This window comes from Falco biarmicus, chromosome 5 (genome assembly GCF_023638135.1).
Source record: "Falco biarmicus isolate bFalBia1 chromosome 5, bFalBia1.pri, whole genome shotgun sequence".
NCBI classification, from domain to species: domain Eukaryota; kingdom Metazoa; phylum Chordata; class Aves; order Falconiformes; family Falconidae; genus Falco; species Falco biarmicus.
In genome coordinates this window covers 77284898-77304830 of record NC_079292.1, presented here as the reverse complement: position 1 = coordinate 77304830, position 19933 = coordinate 77284898, and the positions used below count along the sequence as shown (strand labels likewise).

At 40.5% G+C, this 19933-nt stretch overlaps 1 protein-coding gene across 3 annotated transcripts in view; it reads right to left on the bottom strand.

The window, feature by feature from the left end:
* PARVB (parvin beta) overlaps positions 1-19933 on the bottom strand; it is a 74568-nt gene that overhangs the window by 13333 nt on the left and 41302 nt on the right. For all 3 annotated transcript variants that reach the window (XM_056339321.1, XM_056339319.1, XM_056339322.1), the window contains exons 4-10: positions 15294-15396; positions 11797-11937; positions 10799-10914; positions 5058-5116; positions 3398-3417; positions 1814-1875; positions 55-123 (exon numbers count right to left, since the gene is read on the bottom strand). In XM_056339321.1, the coding sequence (XP_056195296.1) occupies positions 55-123; positions 1814-1875; positions 3398-3417; positions 5058-5116; positions 10799-10914; positions 11797-11937; positions 15294-15396 (570 nt within the window). The remainder of the gene's footprint in view (positions 1-54; positions 124-1813; positions 1876-3397; positions 3418-5057; positions 5117-10798; positions 10915-11796; positions 11938-15293; positions 15397-19933) is intronic.

Below are 19933 nucleotides of genomic sequence, written 5' to 3'. Positions count from 1 at the left end.
GATTTGCAATTTACACAGTTTAGACTACATACAAAAAAAGACAAAGCCTCCTACCTGGGTTTCCAACTCCGTTACTTCCAAATTCAGTTTATTCAAGTGTTTATTCACAAAGGTGATCAGAGACTATAAAACACCAGAACCAGCGATGTTAGTTAGATACTACAGTCAGTGCCTATGTGAAAGGGTTAACATCATCTTTTAAGATATTTTTTGAGCTTAATAAATATGCATGTGCACTATTTGCTTTTGTGTAAATAAGCGCATAAAACTGAAAACAGCTCAGTCGTATAGTCATTTTTGTTGCACCATATGCCAGAAGTCGCCAGATGGTGCTATTAGATACAGCTTACTAGTTATTTTTCCTAGCACATAAAGCATACTTTAGTCTTGTGGGGAAAAAAGCTGATGACATTGGTTCTTTTGTAGGCTCTTTGTGAAGATGAAGCAAGCAGTAGGTGCATTTCCTGTCCACACTAATCTCTTCAGGTTTCTGGGGAAGTTCCACTGCCAGGGAGCAAGGCATCAGCAGCACTGAGCTAAGACTCCCAAGAAAGGATGCCAACAGCACAACTGTTCTGCACGTACCTCTGTTCCTGGAGCGATGTATGCATATCAATTAGCAAATTACAGTCAGGATGTAACCTGAGTCTGGCATTTCTATTCCTCTAGGAAGCAGACATGCAAGATCCTGCTACTATGAGCCAGATATGTGCTAATGTACCGAAGCAGAGCTTCCAGCCTGCTTAGGACACTTCCAAAAGGGATGCAGAATTGGGTGTTAACACTTCTATTGCATGGATAGAGTTAACTTAATTTTCTATCAACTTTAAAAACACACTTCTAGAAGATGTTTCAGACTGGAAAGACAAAATTTTCCATGGACTGCAAAGCATTATTCTAAATGCATACATCTTATGTTTCATATGCAGCAAAGAGACAAATTACAACACTGTATACTACTGCTCCAGTAAGTAACTTAACAGCCTTATTGGAACTAGCTGATGGAACAACATGGAGTCTCTTCCTTCTGTGTTCTCTAAAACTGACAAGAGATGGCAGAGATCAACAGCTACTTTACCCCTACACTCTGCCTAGCACAAAGAGCCATGTCAAGAATATGTCTGGATAGGTGTGCTTTGCGATGATGCTCAGCCTGGGAGGACAGACCAGAGGACCACATGAATTAATGGTAAGTAGAAGCACCCTGGGACAAAAGCAACTCCTCTGTAAAACCTTTATATATAGCAAACTTATTTTTGGGTGAATCACATTTCAGGGTACTGTGGAAAATATCTTCCAGTTGCCAAAGATCATCTTTAGAACAGGAATGAGCTGAAAACCAAACAGCAAGTGCTTCCTGGGGAGACTGAGGCTGAAGACACATGCACGACTGAGTCGGTTGCTGCTGACCGTAGCAAAGGGGTCCCCACCGCCAGCTGCTCACTAGCCTACAGCCCAGCCCCCTCCTTGCTGGAGGACAGCACCAGCGATATAAAAGCAAGTATGACTGTCCAGTCAGAATGATCTGTACCACTACAAATACTTAGCAGAGTAACTTTTTCTAACTTGTGTCATTTTGATTGAATCTAGCAGCACTACCCAGAAAAACCCTGGCCAATAAACCAGGGTAATGAGACAAGCCTGACTGAAGCCAATGAATCCAGGTATCACCGGAGTGAACTCTGGGGGATAAACACTCTTTTCACTATTTCAGAATCCTCTTTGCTATTTTCCAGATCCTTCTAGATATCATTCCAAAATCATAAGGAAGAAAAAGGAATGCAGAAAATGAAACTTGAATTTTATTTTTTACCTTTTTGACTACGCTGAGTTTGTCTGGTGCATGATCAAAAAGTGTGTCAAAGGCATCACGCTCTGATTTTAGAAAGAAAAACAAAATAAAATTAAAACACCTCCAACAGCCATGTACGGGAAGCAAGTTCTGTCCCAAGCTCAAAGGTCTTTCTCAGAAAGCCACATAACACAGTCTCAAGCTAAAAGTTATCACCCTATTTTTGTGTCTAGCTAAATGCCAGAGCAAAGTCCGCTTGGAATTTTAGAGGTAACTGAAAATAAACATATAATTCACTGAATTCCCTTTTCTGCCATTCATGAATATGAGCGAGATCTAATTCAGCAGTGTACAAAGAGCAAAGCTTACATACAGTACGAAGATTTGAATTATGTTTAGACATTCAAAGCATTGTGTAACAATATCTAATTCAATCTAAAAATCTACAAAATTGACTACATTAGTGCAACATTTCACACTGTGGCAACTTTTGGGTTGACTGAAATTTTCCAAACACTGACTTTTTCGGATGACAACTGTCATCATCAGGTAAAGCAAGAAAAATTTAGAAATCCAACCAATTGCAGCTGCATTAAACATATGAGCAAAAGCATTAAAATGCTGGGAAAAGTGTGTGGGGTTTAAGCTGTTAAAGTTTTCAACATAAACTTGGAAAAACTGTTAAAAACTAAGTTTTTTTTTTATTTACAGAACATATTTTCATAGTCTTATATTGTTAAATAAACAAACACATTTATTATCCAAATTCCTTTGGTATCTGAAGGTATGTTATTTAGCCCCTATAGCCCCAACATCACTTGTTTCCAAGTACCTTATTAATTACTAATGCAGATATTCTGCAAGAGGAGAAATAGTAGCGTTCACATATTATAACTGGGGGAACAGAGAAACTAAATGCCTTTATCTCACACAGTCCTTTACAGAAGCCCACATCTCTTTGGTGAGAAGTGGTGACTTAATGCCACTAAAAACTAAATGCAAAAAGAGAGGTCTCTTGGCAGCAACACCAAAAAAAAATAATAATTTATTTAGAACACCAGATCTACTTTTGGTAAGGTCTAAACTCTAAAATCTAGCGAACAGGGAGGAGATAAAATACTCCATGCAAAGGAATTAGAGGGGGCTGACTGGTGGCTGAAAGGGGACAGATAAAGGTAGCTTTCTTAGACCTTGTACCATCCACCTCTGCATCAGTAATTTTCATGTGTTCATTTATATATCACTTACATGGTCACATTATGAAGGAGGTGTAATTCTTAATGCTGGAGGTTGCAAAGATTTTTACTTGAAAGCCACTAACAACAGTACTAGGAAATACTGCCCCTGTGCAGCATTTTCACTATTTGTTACTTACAAATGGAAACATACCAAGAGACCTGTCTAAAGAGCACAAGCAGTATAGTGGGTCATCTGGTTCTACCCAGTATGCTCCACATTTGTGTGAAGTAACAAAACCTGTTCCCATAACACATTCCAACCCTGAGGAATTCCTCAATCCATTGTCTTGATCTGCTGAAGAAAAACAGGATTTCTGTGTCTGATATAAATAAACAAAAAAAATTCAGCGTCAACTTTGTTACTTACCAAATCTTCCCATCATCATCCTGCAAGTCAGAGCATTCAAAAATACTGGGTTAGTTCATGAATAATCACTTTGAAAAGACCAGGCCATAGACTTAATGGGCCTTCTCCTGCAAGATGCAAAGACTAACCACTTCTACCAAGTCAGAGGGTTGAGCATGTTGCAGACCAAACCCAACGTGCCACAGGAATGTCCCCAGCAGACCACCCACGATGCCAGGGAGATAAATTTGAAGTTAATGGAAATGCATAATTATGTTTTACACATAATTATGATTTCTTATGCATAATTATTTTTATGATGAAGAGTGAATGAGCACATGTACTTCCATGTACAGTTTCTACCAATATAGTCATCAGACTACACCACACAGCTCAGAAGGAGCAAGGCCATCTATCTCGCTTTAATCTGTTTTCTCTGAAGAAAGAAAACATACATCATATCTGGAGATTATGGAAATATGAATGATATACGCAGCCAGTGACATCAGACATATGCAGATGTTTATCAGCTGAGAATCAAGTCCTGATTCGCACAGAGGAATCTGAAAGTATTCAGTGAATGTTGGATTATGCTGATCATTGCATTTTCTGTAGCTATACTTGTATCTGGGTATGCAACACATTAAACAGCAAACCTCTTAATATTGTGTAATATTAAATAACTTAATAAAATACGTGTATAAACATACATGCAAATCTATGAACATTTGGCTTGCTAAAAAAAACATCTAAACCCCACTCCACAGAATACATTTTACAAACCACATCTGAAGGAGAGGACACGCTAACTATATTGTTCAAGAGCATAGGAGGGAGGGGAGGAATTCTGGCCCACAAACCTGAAGCAGAGCTCTGATCCTACAAAAACACCATGAGATCTTTAATGTCCACACAGAGATGTTATGATCTCATTTTTGAGCGTTTCCATCTGAAAGCTCTTCCCCACTGAGCTAGCCACATGGTACTTCATTTATCTTCAAAGTCACTGAAAGCTGAGCCAACTCTACAGGGAGCCAATACACTGATAAACTGAAAGAGGGCTCATGTTAAGTCCCTCTTAGAAGGGATGCCTTCAGGCCATGCAAAGGAAAAACTCAGCTTTTATTTGCAGCCAAAGTGCATGTCTAGCCTTCTCCTTATAAAAAGGACTGTAAAAACACAAAGCAAAGCAATCTGTTGCAAAAACTGGAGAGGGAAGAGCTTTATTTATTTTATTTATTTTTGCTGAGCTCTAGTTAAAGTTACAATTTTAACAGGGTATTACTTCAGTTTTGAGAGGTATTTCAAAGAATTGCCTTTTGTCAAGCTAATTCTTCTCCAAAATACCTACATTGGTCCTTCACTTGAGACAGGCAACAGCACTGGGCAGAAATTAATTCTAAATGGCTACCTCCAGAAGGCAGGAGGGAAAAGAAAAGAAAAAGCCCCACAAAGGGCAATGAAAAAAAACTGTAACACAAGAACGTCAAGAAGACACTTTTCTCCTTCATAATATATTTCCATAGACATTCTCTATGGTTAAAAATGCACAACATAAAGACATTAAGGGACTCTGTTAATTTAACAGGGGCAGGGGAAGATTGTCTCTCTCTCATCTTTGCAAACGGTCTCACATCATGCACCACAGCCACATTCTGAAGCTAAAGTGTTTTGTGCTTACTCTGTTGTAGTTGTCAGCTCCTCTGTAACATGAGTGGTCTGAAGGAGGCCTTCACGTTTCTGGAAAGGAAGACAGAGTCAGAAACAGAGATGGCATTAGCAAGGGAGAAGCTCATTAGGGCCTCTGCAGCATTCAGCACCTTTCAGAATTCTCAGAGCAGAAAACTGGATAAAGCGTGCTCACTAAGTTTTGCAGATGTAGAGGTGAAACAGCTGACACAGGAGGGCTCACTCCCAGAACAGTGGCATTTATCAGGCTGACAGCCAAATGGATGTTTGGGAAGTGTGTGTGTACATATACAGATATATATATCTGTATGTATTTGCAGCCAACAAACTGGCTAACAATTCTCCCAAGACCACAGTCACATCACGCCTGGAACACAAATTAGAGACAGTTTGTCAGCCCTGTCTTAAAATCCCCAAGGCCACTTGTTCGTGTCACGGCGTCAACCAACAATTTGACACAGTTGGCAGCCTGGGTCTGTGGAGAGGTCTGGGGCCGAAATAACACAGATGGCTGCCCCCAGGCCAGGGCTCCAGTGTGCTGGCAAAGCTCTCTGGGCACAAGGGCAGCTCTCCTAGAGCAGGCAGGTTACTGAGGCCACCAGCCACATGCCTTTCAGGCACACATCCACCAAGGAAATGTAGGGAACATAAAAAGCCCAAGTAGTGATTTCACAATGAATATTATTTCCCTGTTACATGGTTTTCTCTCCTTGGGATAATTTTCTGCATGAATAAGGAGTCTCCTACCCAACAGAGTTAGCATGCAGTGAGATTCAGTTTCAAAACAGCTTTTTAACAGCCTCCTCAGCTCTGTTAAGACACAGCGCCTTGACACAGGTAGGGTCAAATGTTTCTGAGCCTCTCCAGAGTTCTGGAGACAAGGCACATGCCTCTCAGAAGCTGGAAGTGCTTTCACCTGAATCAAAAACTTTCTTAACATCTCTGTGGGTCCCTTCCAAAACTATGGGATATAGCCTTATGCCTGAATGAAGGAACTTCTTTCCTCCCTTATCGGCACTTAGAAAGCTGACACAAAGAGCTCAAATCTCAGCAGCCATCTAGGAACCAGGTCTGTCAGAATGACTTATGGCAGGGTTAATAAAGCTGCTGGCTCAGGTAAGCAGGGAAACCACCACCCCCAGGCACAAGCTCCATACACACATGCCATCTCAATCATTTTTGCCAACTGAACCCCAAATAAGAACTTAGTAGAGAGAACAGCTTTGAGGAGAAACGCGTCCTTCCCCAGAAGCAATCTAAGAAATAAAAATTGAAATCTGAAAAACAGAAGAACTCCTGCCCTTCCAATCCCTACTCAACAAATAAAGGTAGAGTTGCGTTCTCAGGCCACCACCAAGGGAGCCTGGCTGAAGGCACGGTGAGAGCCACGGTCTCCCATAGCTGTGCTGTTACAGCTCCATGCCTGTGCTGGATGCCGCCAGTTGGCCATGTCTTCACAACACCTCACTTCCCTATCATGCATACATCTCATCCTGCTCCCCCAAGGGAGCCCCAGGAGTGGTGCCAGAAGGTTTGGTGAAACAAGCCAAGATGACAGCATGGATGGAAAAATGAGGAAGCATCTGACAGGGCAATGTTTTCTTGCATACAAAACAACGTCATCTTTATTCCGTTCCATCACATCCATGCTTTATTAAAACAGGTTTTGGGACCTTCCTGGCACCACACACCCCAGGGAGAAAATGCTATAAACTGTGAACAAAAACTCAGTAAGCGATGACTATCCACATGCCTGATAAGAAAGAGGAATGGATGCCAACACTGACTCCCCAATAGGTGGAAATGGCAGCATTTCTGTGTAGCCCCCTCCAAGGCAGCTGAGCACGCTGCTGGCACAGCAAGCCTAGGTCCCTTGGCCTTGGAATCCAAAAGCAAACATCATTCTTTGACTCCTTGCACCACTGCTAAGAGACGTCCTGCCTTGCCTCTGACCTTTCAGTCTGCAACTCTGACTAGAAGGGAATTATTGTAAAAATACCTCTGATCTCCCAGCAGCACCAAGGTGGGACATGCTGCAATTTCAAAAAGAAGAATGAGGAATGCTAAATGCAAAAGATGGCAATTCCTGAGCCTTGTGAAAATAACAAACACAGTGAGCCTTCAGAACAATTTTTAGACTTCTTCTTTCTGAGAATATTTTCCTGAATTAGGGTGTTTCTTCATCATCAAATTTACATTTCAAATATCAGGCAGTAGAGTCAGCTGGAAGAAAACCCTCAGGGTTTTCAGTTTTCACTGGAAGCACACAGCGAAACCATGAAGTTTCTCTCCTCCCTGCCCTCACTGGGGAGGGCTGGAATGACAGGCACATGCCAAGTGACACCAGTGTGAAAACATGTACCATCTTAGACTCGTAACTCAGCACTTGGAGTAGCTATCAATAGGATCTTAATTAGAAAACCCACCTAATCCCTTACCCTGCTAGGACAATTCATGTGTAACTTGGACATATATTGCCACAGTTATGAAATTTTCTGTTTTACAAAAAAACTACCAATAAAAAACATTTCTGGAGGTTGATTTAAAAAAAAAAATGTTTGAAAGTAACTAGGTTTCAGGAACTCTACTCTTGAGAGAAGCTACCTCATGGAGTTCACTTTATAATATAAAATAATATAAACAGAAGTGTTTTTCTGTTGGGTTAGTCTTGTAGTTGTTCTAGGTAACACTGACAGATAGATTAGGTAAAGGTTCTTCCTTCAAGTAAGGTAAAGCAGAAGGCCCTCTCCAAAATGCTTGCGAGTTTCTGAGCAACCTATACAGTGCAGGACCAAAAGAGGATAGCTTATTGTTTGACAGATACAGATCCTTCTCAGACTCTAAATTAACTATTTTTAATTTTAAAGAAATACAACACTTTATGACAGTCTCGGTCTGTCACCTCAAGACGCTAAAGGAAGGGATAAAGGAAGGGAAGAATTTAAGGGAAGGGCAGAATCACCACCCTTCTGTTGAGGTCTTGGTAAATACTTTCCATATAGCACAGTGATGTCATAATATCTCATTTTATGGAGCAGGACACTAAAAATTAGAGAAGAAAAAGCCCACAATACTTACACAAGCTAGTAAGGCATTTCGCATTGCTCCAGGATGGGCTATGGAAATGCACACAACTTGGCTAAGCAGTAACTTGCTAAACCAGTATGACTCTTATACTCACAGTGCAAACACAGCCCTTCCTGGGCAAGCAGCACCTCATGCATCTGCAGTGTGAGGGCAGCTCAATAAAGTTGGTAATGAAAATCCTAAGCACCCAAGTCACTCATGAAAGTGAGACTTAATGAGTTGAAAATTTCAGCGTGGGTGTGTACTTGCACAACACTCCCACAACATCTTGCAAGGTTTTCTTGCTGTGAGGTCAATTCTGCAGAGCTTACAAAGAAGGCACCTAAACTGTTGATTAATCCCCTTAAATGCATATTCAAGCCAGAAAAGTCATGTAAACTAAAAACTCTCAAGAGAAGACATTTTATGGTAATTGTGATCTAGTTTGACAGAACAGTAATCATTAGTAGGATCTATAATAAGAGCCTATTTAACAATAAAGTAATAATTATAATAATAATCTTCTTAATAACGGTTTTCTTACTTGGATTAGGAACAATATTAACCTCATTAACACTCTTCTGTTTGTCATTAGTATAACAAAGGCTAAATAAAATCCATTTAGAGAGATCTGTGTTACTGAACCAACATGTATTTTTAGACTAGATTATGGATGTTGAACTACAGAAATTCAATTTACCAAACTATAAGGCAAAAGTTATTGTTCCAGAAGAAACATGCTTTGGTTGATACCGTGCCTTGCTTTCCATTTAAATAAACAAAGCTGCAGAGTTGCAAGCCTTTCCTAGCAGTATGATAGGGGGGCTGAAACAAGCCTCCTCTTGCCTGGGGCCAGCTGAGGTAGGCTCACAGCCAGCAGCTGTCCTAACCACCGCCAGGACTCCAGGCTCTAGATCCAACAGCAAGAGCTTAGAGCTTAAATTAACTCTCATTGTACCATTACTCTCACACCTTCAGGCACTCCCTTGGGGACACAGAAGCAGCTCTTTTTCTCTTTTGTTTTTTTTTACTAGTTTCTGTCAGCCTTTATCTCACCCCATCTTCACCTCCGCCTTGTCTAGCCTCAAGATGCATGAACTCTGGTGAACCACATGATCTCAGTAGGTCTCTTCTCTGTAGCCCTCCAACACGAAAAGATGTGAAAACACCTTCTCCATGGCCTTTCCCTCTGCTATAGACGTGGAGGGTCCTGAAGCTTGAACTAAGGACAAGGAAAGGGAGGCTTTACCTCTTTACCTAATGATGTTTTCCGATTTATCAATTATGGAAGACACTTCACTGTACTGGGCAGAAGGAGATTTCTAGCATCAGGGTGTCAGAGCACTGTTGACCACTTTATATTTGCTTTTTCCTCCTTACCTTTCCAAGACAGTAAAAACATTTAAGAAGAAATTGGTGTCCTATTTACATTCATGTTACTTTATATCTGACTCACCATTCTTAACATGAAAAAACTACAGCAGGCTGCTATCAGTTCAAAATCACCTCTTAAAGATAATACATATATTTTTTTTGTGAGCCAGGGAGTATCCATCAACTACTCATTTACATCACACCCTGTACCTCTAGATCATTCAGGCAGGCAGCCTGGAAAATGACATTATTGAAATGTAAAGTAAAATAAGGCTTACTAAATCAACAACTATGCAATCATATCTTGTAAGAGGATCCACGTTTGCAAAACAGAGCCCAAGATCACTTTATCCCTCTCTATTCCTGCAAGGAAACCTACTACCGCTTGACAGCTCAAACAGTGAATGGCATGAACAAAACGCACTTTGACAGTCTGCTGCCAGCAGCTGAGCCTGCCTTGCAACAACAGCACTGAGCACCACAGCAAACAGTCACCACACAACCAGAGTGCCAGCTGGAACAGCTCTGACTCGTGTTTCAACAGCGGTTGAGAAAAGCTGGGTTTGCATGCTACAGACTGTACTGCCACAGGAGCTTCCGCTGGGATAGAAGGTGAGGTAACAAGCAAGGGCACATATGCTCCAAAAGTACAGTCTTTGTAGAGTGAACAACTTGGTCAACACCAAGCAGAGACAGGAATAACTAGAGCAATATCTAGGGCAGGATGGAAAAAATCAGGGTTCCTCAGGTCAGATCTCTTTTCCATATCTAAGGAAAGCTAATAAAAACACAAGGCTGTGAAAGAAACGATAGAAGTCTATTAGCATGCCAAGGAAAACAACATGTCTAAGTCTGCATAATAACTTATTGGGGCAAAAGCAACATCAGTAACAGGCTTCCCAGACTAGGGAAATTCTATGTGCTGAAACTCCTTTGTGTGCTGTTTGTGTTTCAATGGCTTCTCTACAAAAAACGCATGCCAAAAACCATTTATTAAAGTGCCAGAAATTACAGACATGACTCTCTCTCATAGAAAATCCCATCACATGTTTTTAGCTGGATATTGCAGTAGCAAATGTTGGTACCAAAAATATTAAAGATACGATGTTCTTGGGGTGACATTTAAGCACAGCAAAAATACATTCCCAGGACTGGGACTCACTGAACAACTGGGACAAGAATTTTCTAAATGACAAAGAGATCAGGGGGGCAATGGATGAGAGCAGCCCAATACTGCAAAATCAGAGTTATAAACAGTGACTGTTCTGATCAGTTTTGAGAGTTCATACTCACCCGTACAACTACCACTTGTACAGACACATGTTCAGGCAGTCGAATGGGAGCTCGGAAATGCATTGCCAAAGCTACCAGAAGGTGAAGAATGGAAATCAGATTCTTGCCATGGATTGCTAAAGGGAACAAGGAAAATGAAGCAAATAAAAGAATTCTGAAGACTTATTTTAAACATACAGCTCTGAGAAAAACGCAGGAAAAAGGCAGTGAAAAATCCCTTTGGTGAACACAGACTTTTTACGCTTTAATCCTTTTTCCTCTTTTTCCTAAATTTACAAGGCCTACAACACAATTTTATAGGTAATAAAACCTAGATCCAACCCCCCCTTCAAGTTACATGCCTAACTTAGGAGTTCAAACACTTCAGCTCCCTCTCTTGTCAACAAAGACTGGCAGACTCAATCATTGTCTTCCACTGTACTGCCAAAACTGGAGAATTCTGCTTTTAGCAGACTTCCAAAGTGTTAACACAAGCTTTCCTGGCTATATGAGATGAACCCCGCTCAGTGCTTAGGGGAACAGACATCTCAAATTCCACTCTCACTTTTGGACTGTAACAGGCCATGCTTGAACAGAGGACACGTTTTGCTTAGCTTGTCAGAAGCTGCATCCTCCAGCAGGACACAGGATCCTTTTGCTCTCACTGGGGTGGCCTGAAGGATTAGACCACACTCTATAGTACTCAAATGACTAATACATCTCTCACACCTGTAGGGATTCAAATTCAGGAAGCAAACAAACAACTTTCTAATGAAAACATAACTTTAAAAGAAAAAATTACTTCAGTTATCCCATAGCCATGTACATCTGTCCTTAAACTAAGACCACAGAAGAAGGTACCAGTTACAATCCAATACATGGATGTTGCAACACCCTCTACGCAAACAAACAGATAATTTTTAAAAACACACTGCATCACAGAGAATATGATCAACCTACTGATTATCATACCCTCCTTGCCTGTGAAGCCGAGACAGAAAGCCTAACAGAGTCCTTACAGTCAACGTTCCACTTGATTGTCCAGCCATGGGGTCGGAGTAAATCATGGACAGCTTCCAGTACTGTCTGCAACTTTTGTTTCTGACCAATTTCAGATTGCGTCACTTCTGCCACGTTCAGTTTACGGTCAGCCAATTTTTCTGTATTTGGAAAGAACAACAACAAAAAGAACAGACAAAATAAGATTAAACAAGGGCCTGGGCGGGATTAATGAGCACAGAGCACTGGGTAGAGCTGGACTCTGCTAGAAATTTTCCAAAAGAATGATCTTCCTTAGAAAGCAAAATAGCTGAAAGCAAACCTTTCATCGAAGTGCATCAATTCCAATAAAACTTGTGTTAGAAAACTGGTAAGGTCTGGCAGAATATGCTCATCAACCAGGTGTCAAAATACATAACAGTGTTCAGATAGGCACCAAGTTAGTAATAATATTTATTGTAACTCCCATTTTCTTTCACTGTTGAAAAGCATTTGGCACAACACAGCCTCCACTACACAAGGAAACTGCACAGGTTTAATGGACTTTTCTAACAACAATTCAATTTAGGACAAAAAAGGGGAAATTTTGTGCAAACATTTACTTCAGCTTGATAAGCTTTATTTCAGGTTAGCTAAGGTATGAATTTAAGCTAAAGCAAACTGCCTCCACAAACCATCATTTATGAGTCACAGACTCATATGACCCACAGATTTGTACTGGCTTAGTGGAACTAATTTAAAGAAAGAAGTAAGTTGGTACAATCTTGTCATGTTGTTATGACATTGTCACATCATGATTGATCACTTCTAAAAATGAACTAATGCAGGAAATTTTGTAAAATGTCATTACTAAAATTTGAATTCTGTTTCTGTAACACAATTATTTGTTGCCAAAGCCACAGACAAGTCATTCTTCTCTTCCTCTGCACTGCGGCCCTTGCCAAAGACACAGAAGCAGAACTTCTCAAGAAAAAAAAAAAAAGAAAAAAAAGGCGAAGAGAGCTGAGAAAGTGGGGTAGAGTCCTCCAGCCATCAGAACAATGGGAACAGCTAATCTCTTTTCTGCCTTCCACCCTGGAGAAAAAAAAAATCATCAAATTCACTGTGCTGCTGAGACTACGAAGTCAGGACAAACAAAACATACTTCACCAAAACTTTTTTCACAAAGTGGCATGGGCTTCAACTCTAAAGATTCTTTCAGAAACATTTCAGAGTTGTCAAAACCTGTTATACCAATATTGAAAACGGTTCTGCTCTCAAGTTCAAGAGTATGTTTCTTCTGGACATTTTACATAGCTGAAGATATTTTTTTTTAATTTTTTAGTTGGTTTTTTTTAAGAAGTGACAGAAATACAAAAATACTTTAGTAACCCAAACAGAAGAAACTTGAAGGTTATCAAATCACAAATACCTTGAAGATTTTGACTGCTTCTGTCAAACTACAGTAGGAAATTTTTATCAATATCTGAGTAATATTCATTGGGAAAATGTTCTTTAACTAATATGTGTCTGAGTTTTTAAAACTGACTACCAAAACATGGAATTATTATTTTAAATTATTTTACATGTTTTTACAAAAAAAAAAAAAATATATTACAGCATTCACTCTTTGGACATGAGTTATGGCTCCTATTTACTCTCAGCCGAGGTTAGCAAGCAGAAATTTATTTCCTTTCACCCTGACACCATGTATACCAAGCCACTGCAGTCCCTCTGCACCTCACTACTTGTACCTTGATAAAATTAACTAAACAAGCTGCCTCAGTCAGACAGCTATTTCTAATCTCTTATTCCAAACTGCTTCAAAATAAGCCCACTGACAAGCTGTGGTCTTTCATCTTTTTTGTGTGTCTGCCTGCTAAGGCAGATCTTCTTGAAACAACTCTCACACACAAGGAATGGTAACAACTGCTTTAAGTATAATGGCCCTATTTTGTTAGCCTTTCTTGCAGGCACCAGAAGACATGCACAACAGAGGGCTGACCATTCCAAGGTCTTGAGTAACAGGAGCACCACCAGAAGCGTGACGGGCTTTGCCTCTTGGATCAATGACACAGCACAAAGATGGACAGATTCAGTAATATAAAGTCTTATTGAAGAAAGCAGGAAACCACTGAAGAAAAACACATGATGGTGGTTGATTTGTGATAGCTTCAGGTCGGGGGAGAAGCATTTGCTGTCCAGTAAGGCCCAACAGGAAGAAAATGAGGAAAAAACAGCCCAGTTAAAGTCTCGGGCTGCAAGATGTACATGCCTATGTTTCCTCCTGTAGGATACGCAAAGTCCAACTGAGCTACACGTGTACATATGTATGTAAAACTAAGCACTTTCTAAATGTCTGCAGGCCTGAGGGTGGAACCGTAGCCTCCACAGGGAGCGTAAGAAAGCAAAGATACCTACAACAAATGTCTACAATGAAATGCACTACCACCTGCTGTAACAGCAGTGTCTCTATGTTAAGAAGTACAACTGTATTCACACAAATACTCCCCAGCTAAAATGAACTCTACACCCCTGCTCCCCACCATAACTGCAGGGTTCCAGCTGCAGTCTAACCAAGCAGTGTTAAAAAGTACTCTTGTTTTATTCCTCAAGTTATTTTTGAGGAGTTTTATTGCACACAAAATTAATTGCTGTTAACCACTTTCAAAAGTTTGTGAATGCTCACCAAAATGCTGCAGACCTGTTATTTAAGGCGCATACGCAGAAAATTCAGTAAGCAGCATCCGTCAGCACCAGTGGAATTAGCACCGCTAGGTCCTCTTGCCCCACTCTGACACATACATCCCACATCCCAGCCCACTCTGGAAAACATGTCACAAGTAAACCAAGAAAAGTTCTGACTATCTGTCTCCAAGAAACAGTGTGGATTTACAATGGCACTTGAAGCTTCCAAGTCTATTTGTTTGCTAAAAGCACCCCCCCATAAATCACTACGTCATCATAAGGTTTTCTCCATTGTGCTTCTTGTGTGAACACACACATTGCAAAGATGTAAGGGGGTTGCAAAATTAAAATTCTTTAACCGAGTATAGGTTTTCATGAAATATTCACACATAGGCGTGTATTACGAGTACATGCCTGCTGCCATGCATTCTCTTTTTCTCATTTTTTTCTCCCTAAAAAGTAATTCTATCAGGACCTCACAAAAGTTCTCAGCCCAGCAGCTTTCAGAAGCTAAATACACAGACAAGATTTTGGACCACATGGCCTCTACTTGGTTCCCCACTGTAAACACCAATCTCTTCACCTTTTTTCTGCCACATACTTCAGCTGCCTGGACTATACTTAGTCCACGAAACAAATACCTAAGAATCATCTGGATTTCCTCCCCTTTCAGCAGACAGCCTGAGAACAACAGATGGAGAAGCTGACACTGTAGCTATCAGTAAAACAAATTGTATCCCTGGTGAGATGGTGAGTTACTGCATAGGCCTGCTGCTGTCTGCAGCTTTGGAAGAGATTAACTTTGGGCCCCCTCCAGTCCTTGGGGACGCCTTCTCTTGTGTGCACTCACCTAGCAGCTTTTGCAGCACCTGCCCATCATAAAGGTCCTCTTCAAGCTGTTTGACAATGATTCTCTCCTCCACCAGCACATCATTAATCCAGTCAATTAGAACCTGGAAATACAGAAAAAGGAAACAAATGTCTAAAAACCACTGAAATATGTTCCTTTCATTCAAGACAGTAATCAGGAACATAAAACAGAGCAAGAGTAACGATATTTATGTATTTCCAAGTTACAGAGATAGACAAAGAGATGATTTTGCTCTATTGTTTTTAATTCAGGTCTGGCAGCATGACAATTTTAGTGCCCTCTATTTTTCCTCATTAAAATGTCTCATTGCACCAGTTCTACAGCAAGTAGCAACTAGCAGCTCTGCAACAGTAACCTTTGCTAGTATCTATATTCTCCAGGTCCCACAACTCACGTCTTACCTGCTTTATGTGAACAGCAGACCTGCCAATAGATAACAATAGTCCTATGCTCACACCATGATCTCTACCCCAAACAGATGAGTGGTGTGCCAAAGAAGAGCTTCAGAGAGCAAGTACGGTCCTACTACTAGAAGCTAAACAAACCCACTAGCTAGATCCCTGCCATCAGCAACAGGATAAGGCACTTACATCTTAAGTTGTTGCAGAGTACAGAACTCTGAAATTAAAAATTTGGTCAAACAGGCCTGATAAACCATTCTACAACATATATAATAGTCCCCATATGCTGACTAACATAACTATAAAAATCATTCAATCACCTACAAAACAGGAATGAACATAAAGAATGTTTAAAAAGAAAAGGAACTGAGTTTATTTTTCCAGGTGCCAAAGATAATAACTTCAAAACAGTTACAGGAAAAATAGCCTTGACTGATTGAAGTTGGCAGTAGTGCTTTCCTCCAATTTATTATTTGGAAAATGAAATTACTTTCATAAAAATATCATTGTGTGGGAAGAGACACAATGTTAAACCCTGCTAAATCCTTGATTCTGTAAGACGGGAAGAATATTGACAGTCACAGACATGCAAAATCCATTAACTAGAGCCACCCAAAGCAATAAGCCTCATTTAATAATTCTGCAGTTTTAAATTTGCTTCATATAAAATCGTGGATTCTTTAAATTCACTTTCTGATTAAATCCCATACTTCTGCCTTTCCTCAGTAGTCACGATGGCTAAGAAAGTTTTGGTGTTTTAATATACAAGAGACAGCGAAACAAAAGAAAGTAAACAAAATATAGACAGGTTTGCACTGGATAACATCCACCTTGGCAATCCTAGGAAACACAAGCATTTGAATGTGTTCATTTGAACATGTTGGTCACAAGGACATTTATGTTATTAAGCCTGGCTACCAAGGTTCATTGAATCTACCAACCTCAAGTAAGTTTCACAAGGTTTAGTGTCCACAAAGAAGTTTACAATCCAAACACAAAATATTAATGTTTTATGCATGTCTAATCTCTATCTTTAGTACTTCCAAAGCATGCTGAAAATGTGCAGGGCTGAAACTCAGCTCTAAAAATAGCATAAGTGGCAAATTTTAGCTGAGTGATATGGCAACTAGCCAATTTATAGAAAGCAAGGATCACCATCAATGCTCACATATTCAAATCACTTTTGCCCTCTCTAAGCTGCCCAGAGGGATTAAAAACCTCAATAATAAAAACGACTCCTCTAAAGAGGAGCTTTATTTCTTTCAAAATAAAACTTTTCTGGTAAGTTATTCACTAGTCAGTATCAGCAACTTGTATCAAAAGCAATCTTCTCTAGAGCAGATAAAGGAAAAGAGGAGGTAATGCTTGAGACAAATGTGGACATACAAAGTTGTGCTCTGCACCAGTATTATTTCCCCAGTGCTCCCCTGTAACCTTGCAGGAACCTTACCTATCACTTGGGCCATTCCCCCTATCAGATGGTCTCTGCTGTGTGGTTACAGCTACCACCACTGTTCCAACACATGCCGCCAAGTTGTTCCACACTCTCACATCTACCTAATGCCTTTTGTTAGGCAAGAGGGTCATACAGTTCCTCCCGCTCCTTCCCCTCATGCAACACCTTCATGGCTTGTAACGCCAATGAATTATCAACTGCACTTGAGGAGCCCAGCCTGCTGGCACAGCAGCTATCCCTGGCACCTGGGGTGCTGGATTGAAAGGGGTATTGCAGCAGCATGCCCTGGCCCGTACATGTCATCCTCTCACTTTGGCTGTGGTCATGGGAGCCATGCTAGGAAGCCTGTCTCCTGAAACATGCTCCAACATGCCCTAGAAACCATCTCCTTCCATTGTCACACAGCCTGATATATGTTACCACATGTGGGCAGAGAAAAATGTCAAGACAATTCTTCCTGCATTTCACCCTCTATCCTCTCAGGATGCCTCTTCAGCAGCCTCTGCATCAGGTAAACTCTCCCTGCCTAGTCCTTCTCCTCTATATTTAAAGCTATGGTTTCCAAAAAAATTGTAACACATCAGCTAGCATCTGCCACAAGGCATCAAACCTTTGGAACTCCTTTGAAAACCCCAACCAAGATTATCTTATCAGGGATTATAGCCAGCAAAACTTAAAAGCAAGAAGATGCAGCCTAAATAAAAGTTAGCAGAGATCTGCTCCACAGGTGGGGAACCATGACCACATTTGGCAAGAAAACTCCAATCAGCTATTCTTGTCTCTTTTGATCTTTTTCAGGGTATAGAAGGACATTCACGTTAAAAGGCGGAGAAAGACATTAGGCCAGACTTCCAAAAGTCCTCAGAAGCTCTGTTAAAGGAAGACTCAGGATGCTAAACTATTTGAAACCATTAACATTTTGTCTGTCCTGTCCTGAATGGTACTGAAGTCAGAATCTAGAAAATGTCAAGGAATTAAAAATAGAGGTCTGGAAGTACCTTCTAATGTAGAAGTCAACATCCGATTTCCAAGAGTGTAGGTACACAGGAATCACAAATTAGCTTTGGGTACAGGGTGTTAAAAAAGGGAAATACGTACACTACATCCTACTTAAATGTTTCAGAGAAATTTAGCACTGAAGAACTTGTGGCAAAAAAGTACATAACAGAAATATAAGTTAAAAGAACTATGGCTAGACCTTGTTTATTATTTTAATATTTCAGAACCTGAATGAAAGAAAAATATCCCAAAGAACTTTTTAACTTCTTTAGTATTCAGACTACAGCTCCAGCTCCGCCACAAAAAAAATGGATCTGCAGTTTATACTCACAATAAAAAAAATAAATCCAAGTGTTCTTTTTTAACAGCCCTTGAAGACTGGCAAGTGCTGCAATTAGAAAACAAAACCAAAAATTAGATGCCCCACCTCTGATTTCCTGGTTGTGTCTTACTTTGGAGACTGGAAAAATCTTTCTGCACAGAATTTGTTTTTTTTAAAAAAAAAAACAAACAAACTTTTACAAGGGAAATAAAGCACCATATTGCTTATTGAAACGGTGAACACACAGAAATATGTTGACTCTCTGCTCATGAAAAGTCAGCTCTCCTGTTCTTTGTAGCTGCACCTCCATGCAAAGACAGAAGCAGAATATATTTAATAACACCTACAAATTAAAAGAGCCTGATACAGGCACATAGTACATGGTGGGAAACACACAGAAGATGTGTTTCCACACAACCAACGCTGCGTTCAAGTTTTGGGGCAAGACACTGAGGTGTTGGAGCATGGCCAGAGAAGGGCAGTGAAGGTGGTAAGGGTCTGGAGCACAAGTCCTATGAGGAGCAGGTGAGGGAAATGGGGTTGTGTAGTCTGGAGAAAAGGAAGCTCAGGGGAGGCCTTGTCACTCTCTCCAGCTACCTGAAAGGAGGTTGTAGGGAGGTGGGTGTTGGTCTCTTGTCCCAAAGAACAAGCCATAGGATGAGAGGAAACGGCCTCAAGTTACATCAGGAGAGGTTTAGATTGGACAGTAGGAAACAATTCTTCACCAAAAGGGGTCATCAAGCATTGGAACAGGCTGTCCAGGGAAGTGATTGAGTCACCATCCCTGGAGGTATTTAAAAGACATGGCACTTAGGGATGTGGTTTAGTGGTGGACTTGGTAGTGTTGTGTTTGCAGTTGGACTTGATGACCTTAAAGGTCTTTTCCAACCTAAGTGTTTCTATGATTCTATGCTTACCTTCAGTCTGCCTGGTCTCACACTTCTCTATCCATTTTTTCGTTTCTGTGCCTGCATTTCATACACCTGCAGTTCAATATTGACCTTTACGCTCGGGCTACATTTGCTGTGTTAAATAACGGGTGTAAGAGGTACACGCCAGTGCTGAGGAAGTGCTTTATTGCAAAGCCTCTCCTCCCAATGTGAGCCCTAACATCCTTACACACAAGGGCTGGTGAACCCACAAGATCCCCCACGTAGTTAATAATCTTCAATGCACCCGAGACTCAATCTTTTGCAGTACTTGGAGACTCACAAAACAGCATGCAGGTACACGGAAGTGTTCATTAGGTCACTTGTCATACCTTTATATAAAGCTGCTTTTCTATAGTCTTCTATAGTATTTGGGATTAGCAGCTTGATTTTAAAACCTTGATACAGTATCTCAATGTCCTGACAAACATGCTTACCCTTTCAAGCATATCCATTCTCACACAAAACATCTCTGAATTGCATCAAATGCTCAGACACATGCATTTGTAGTT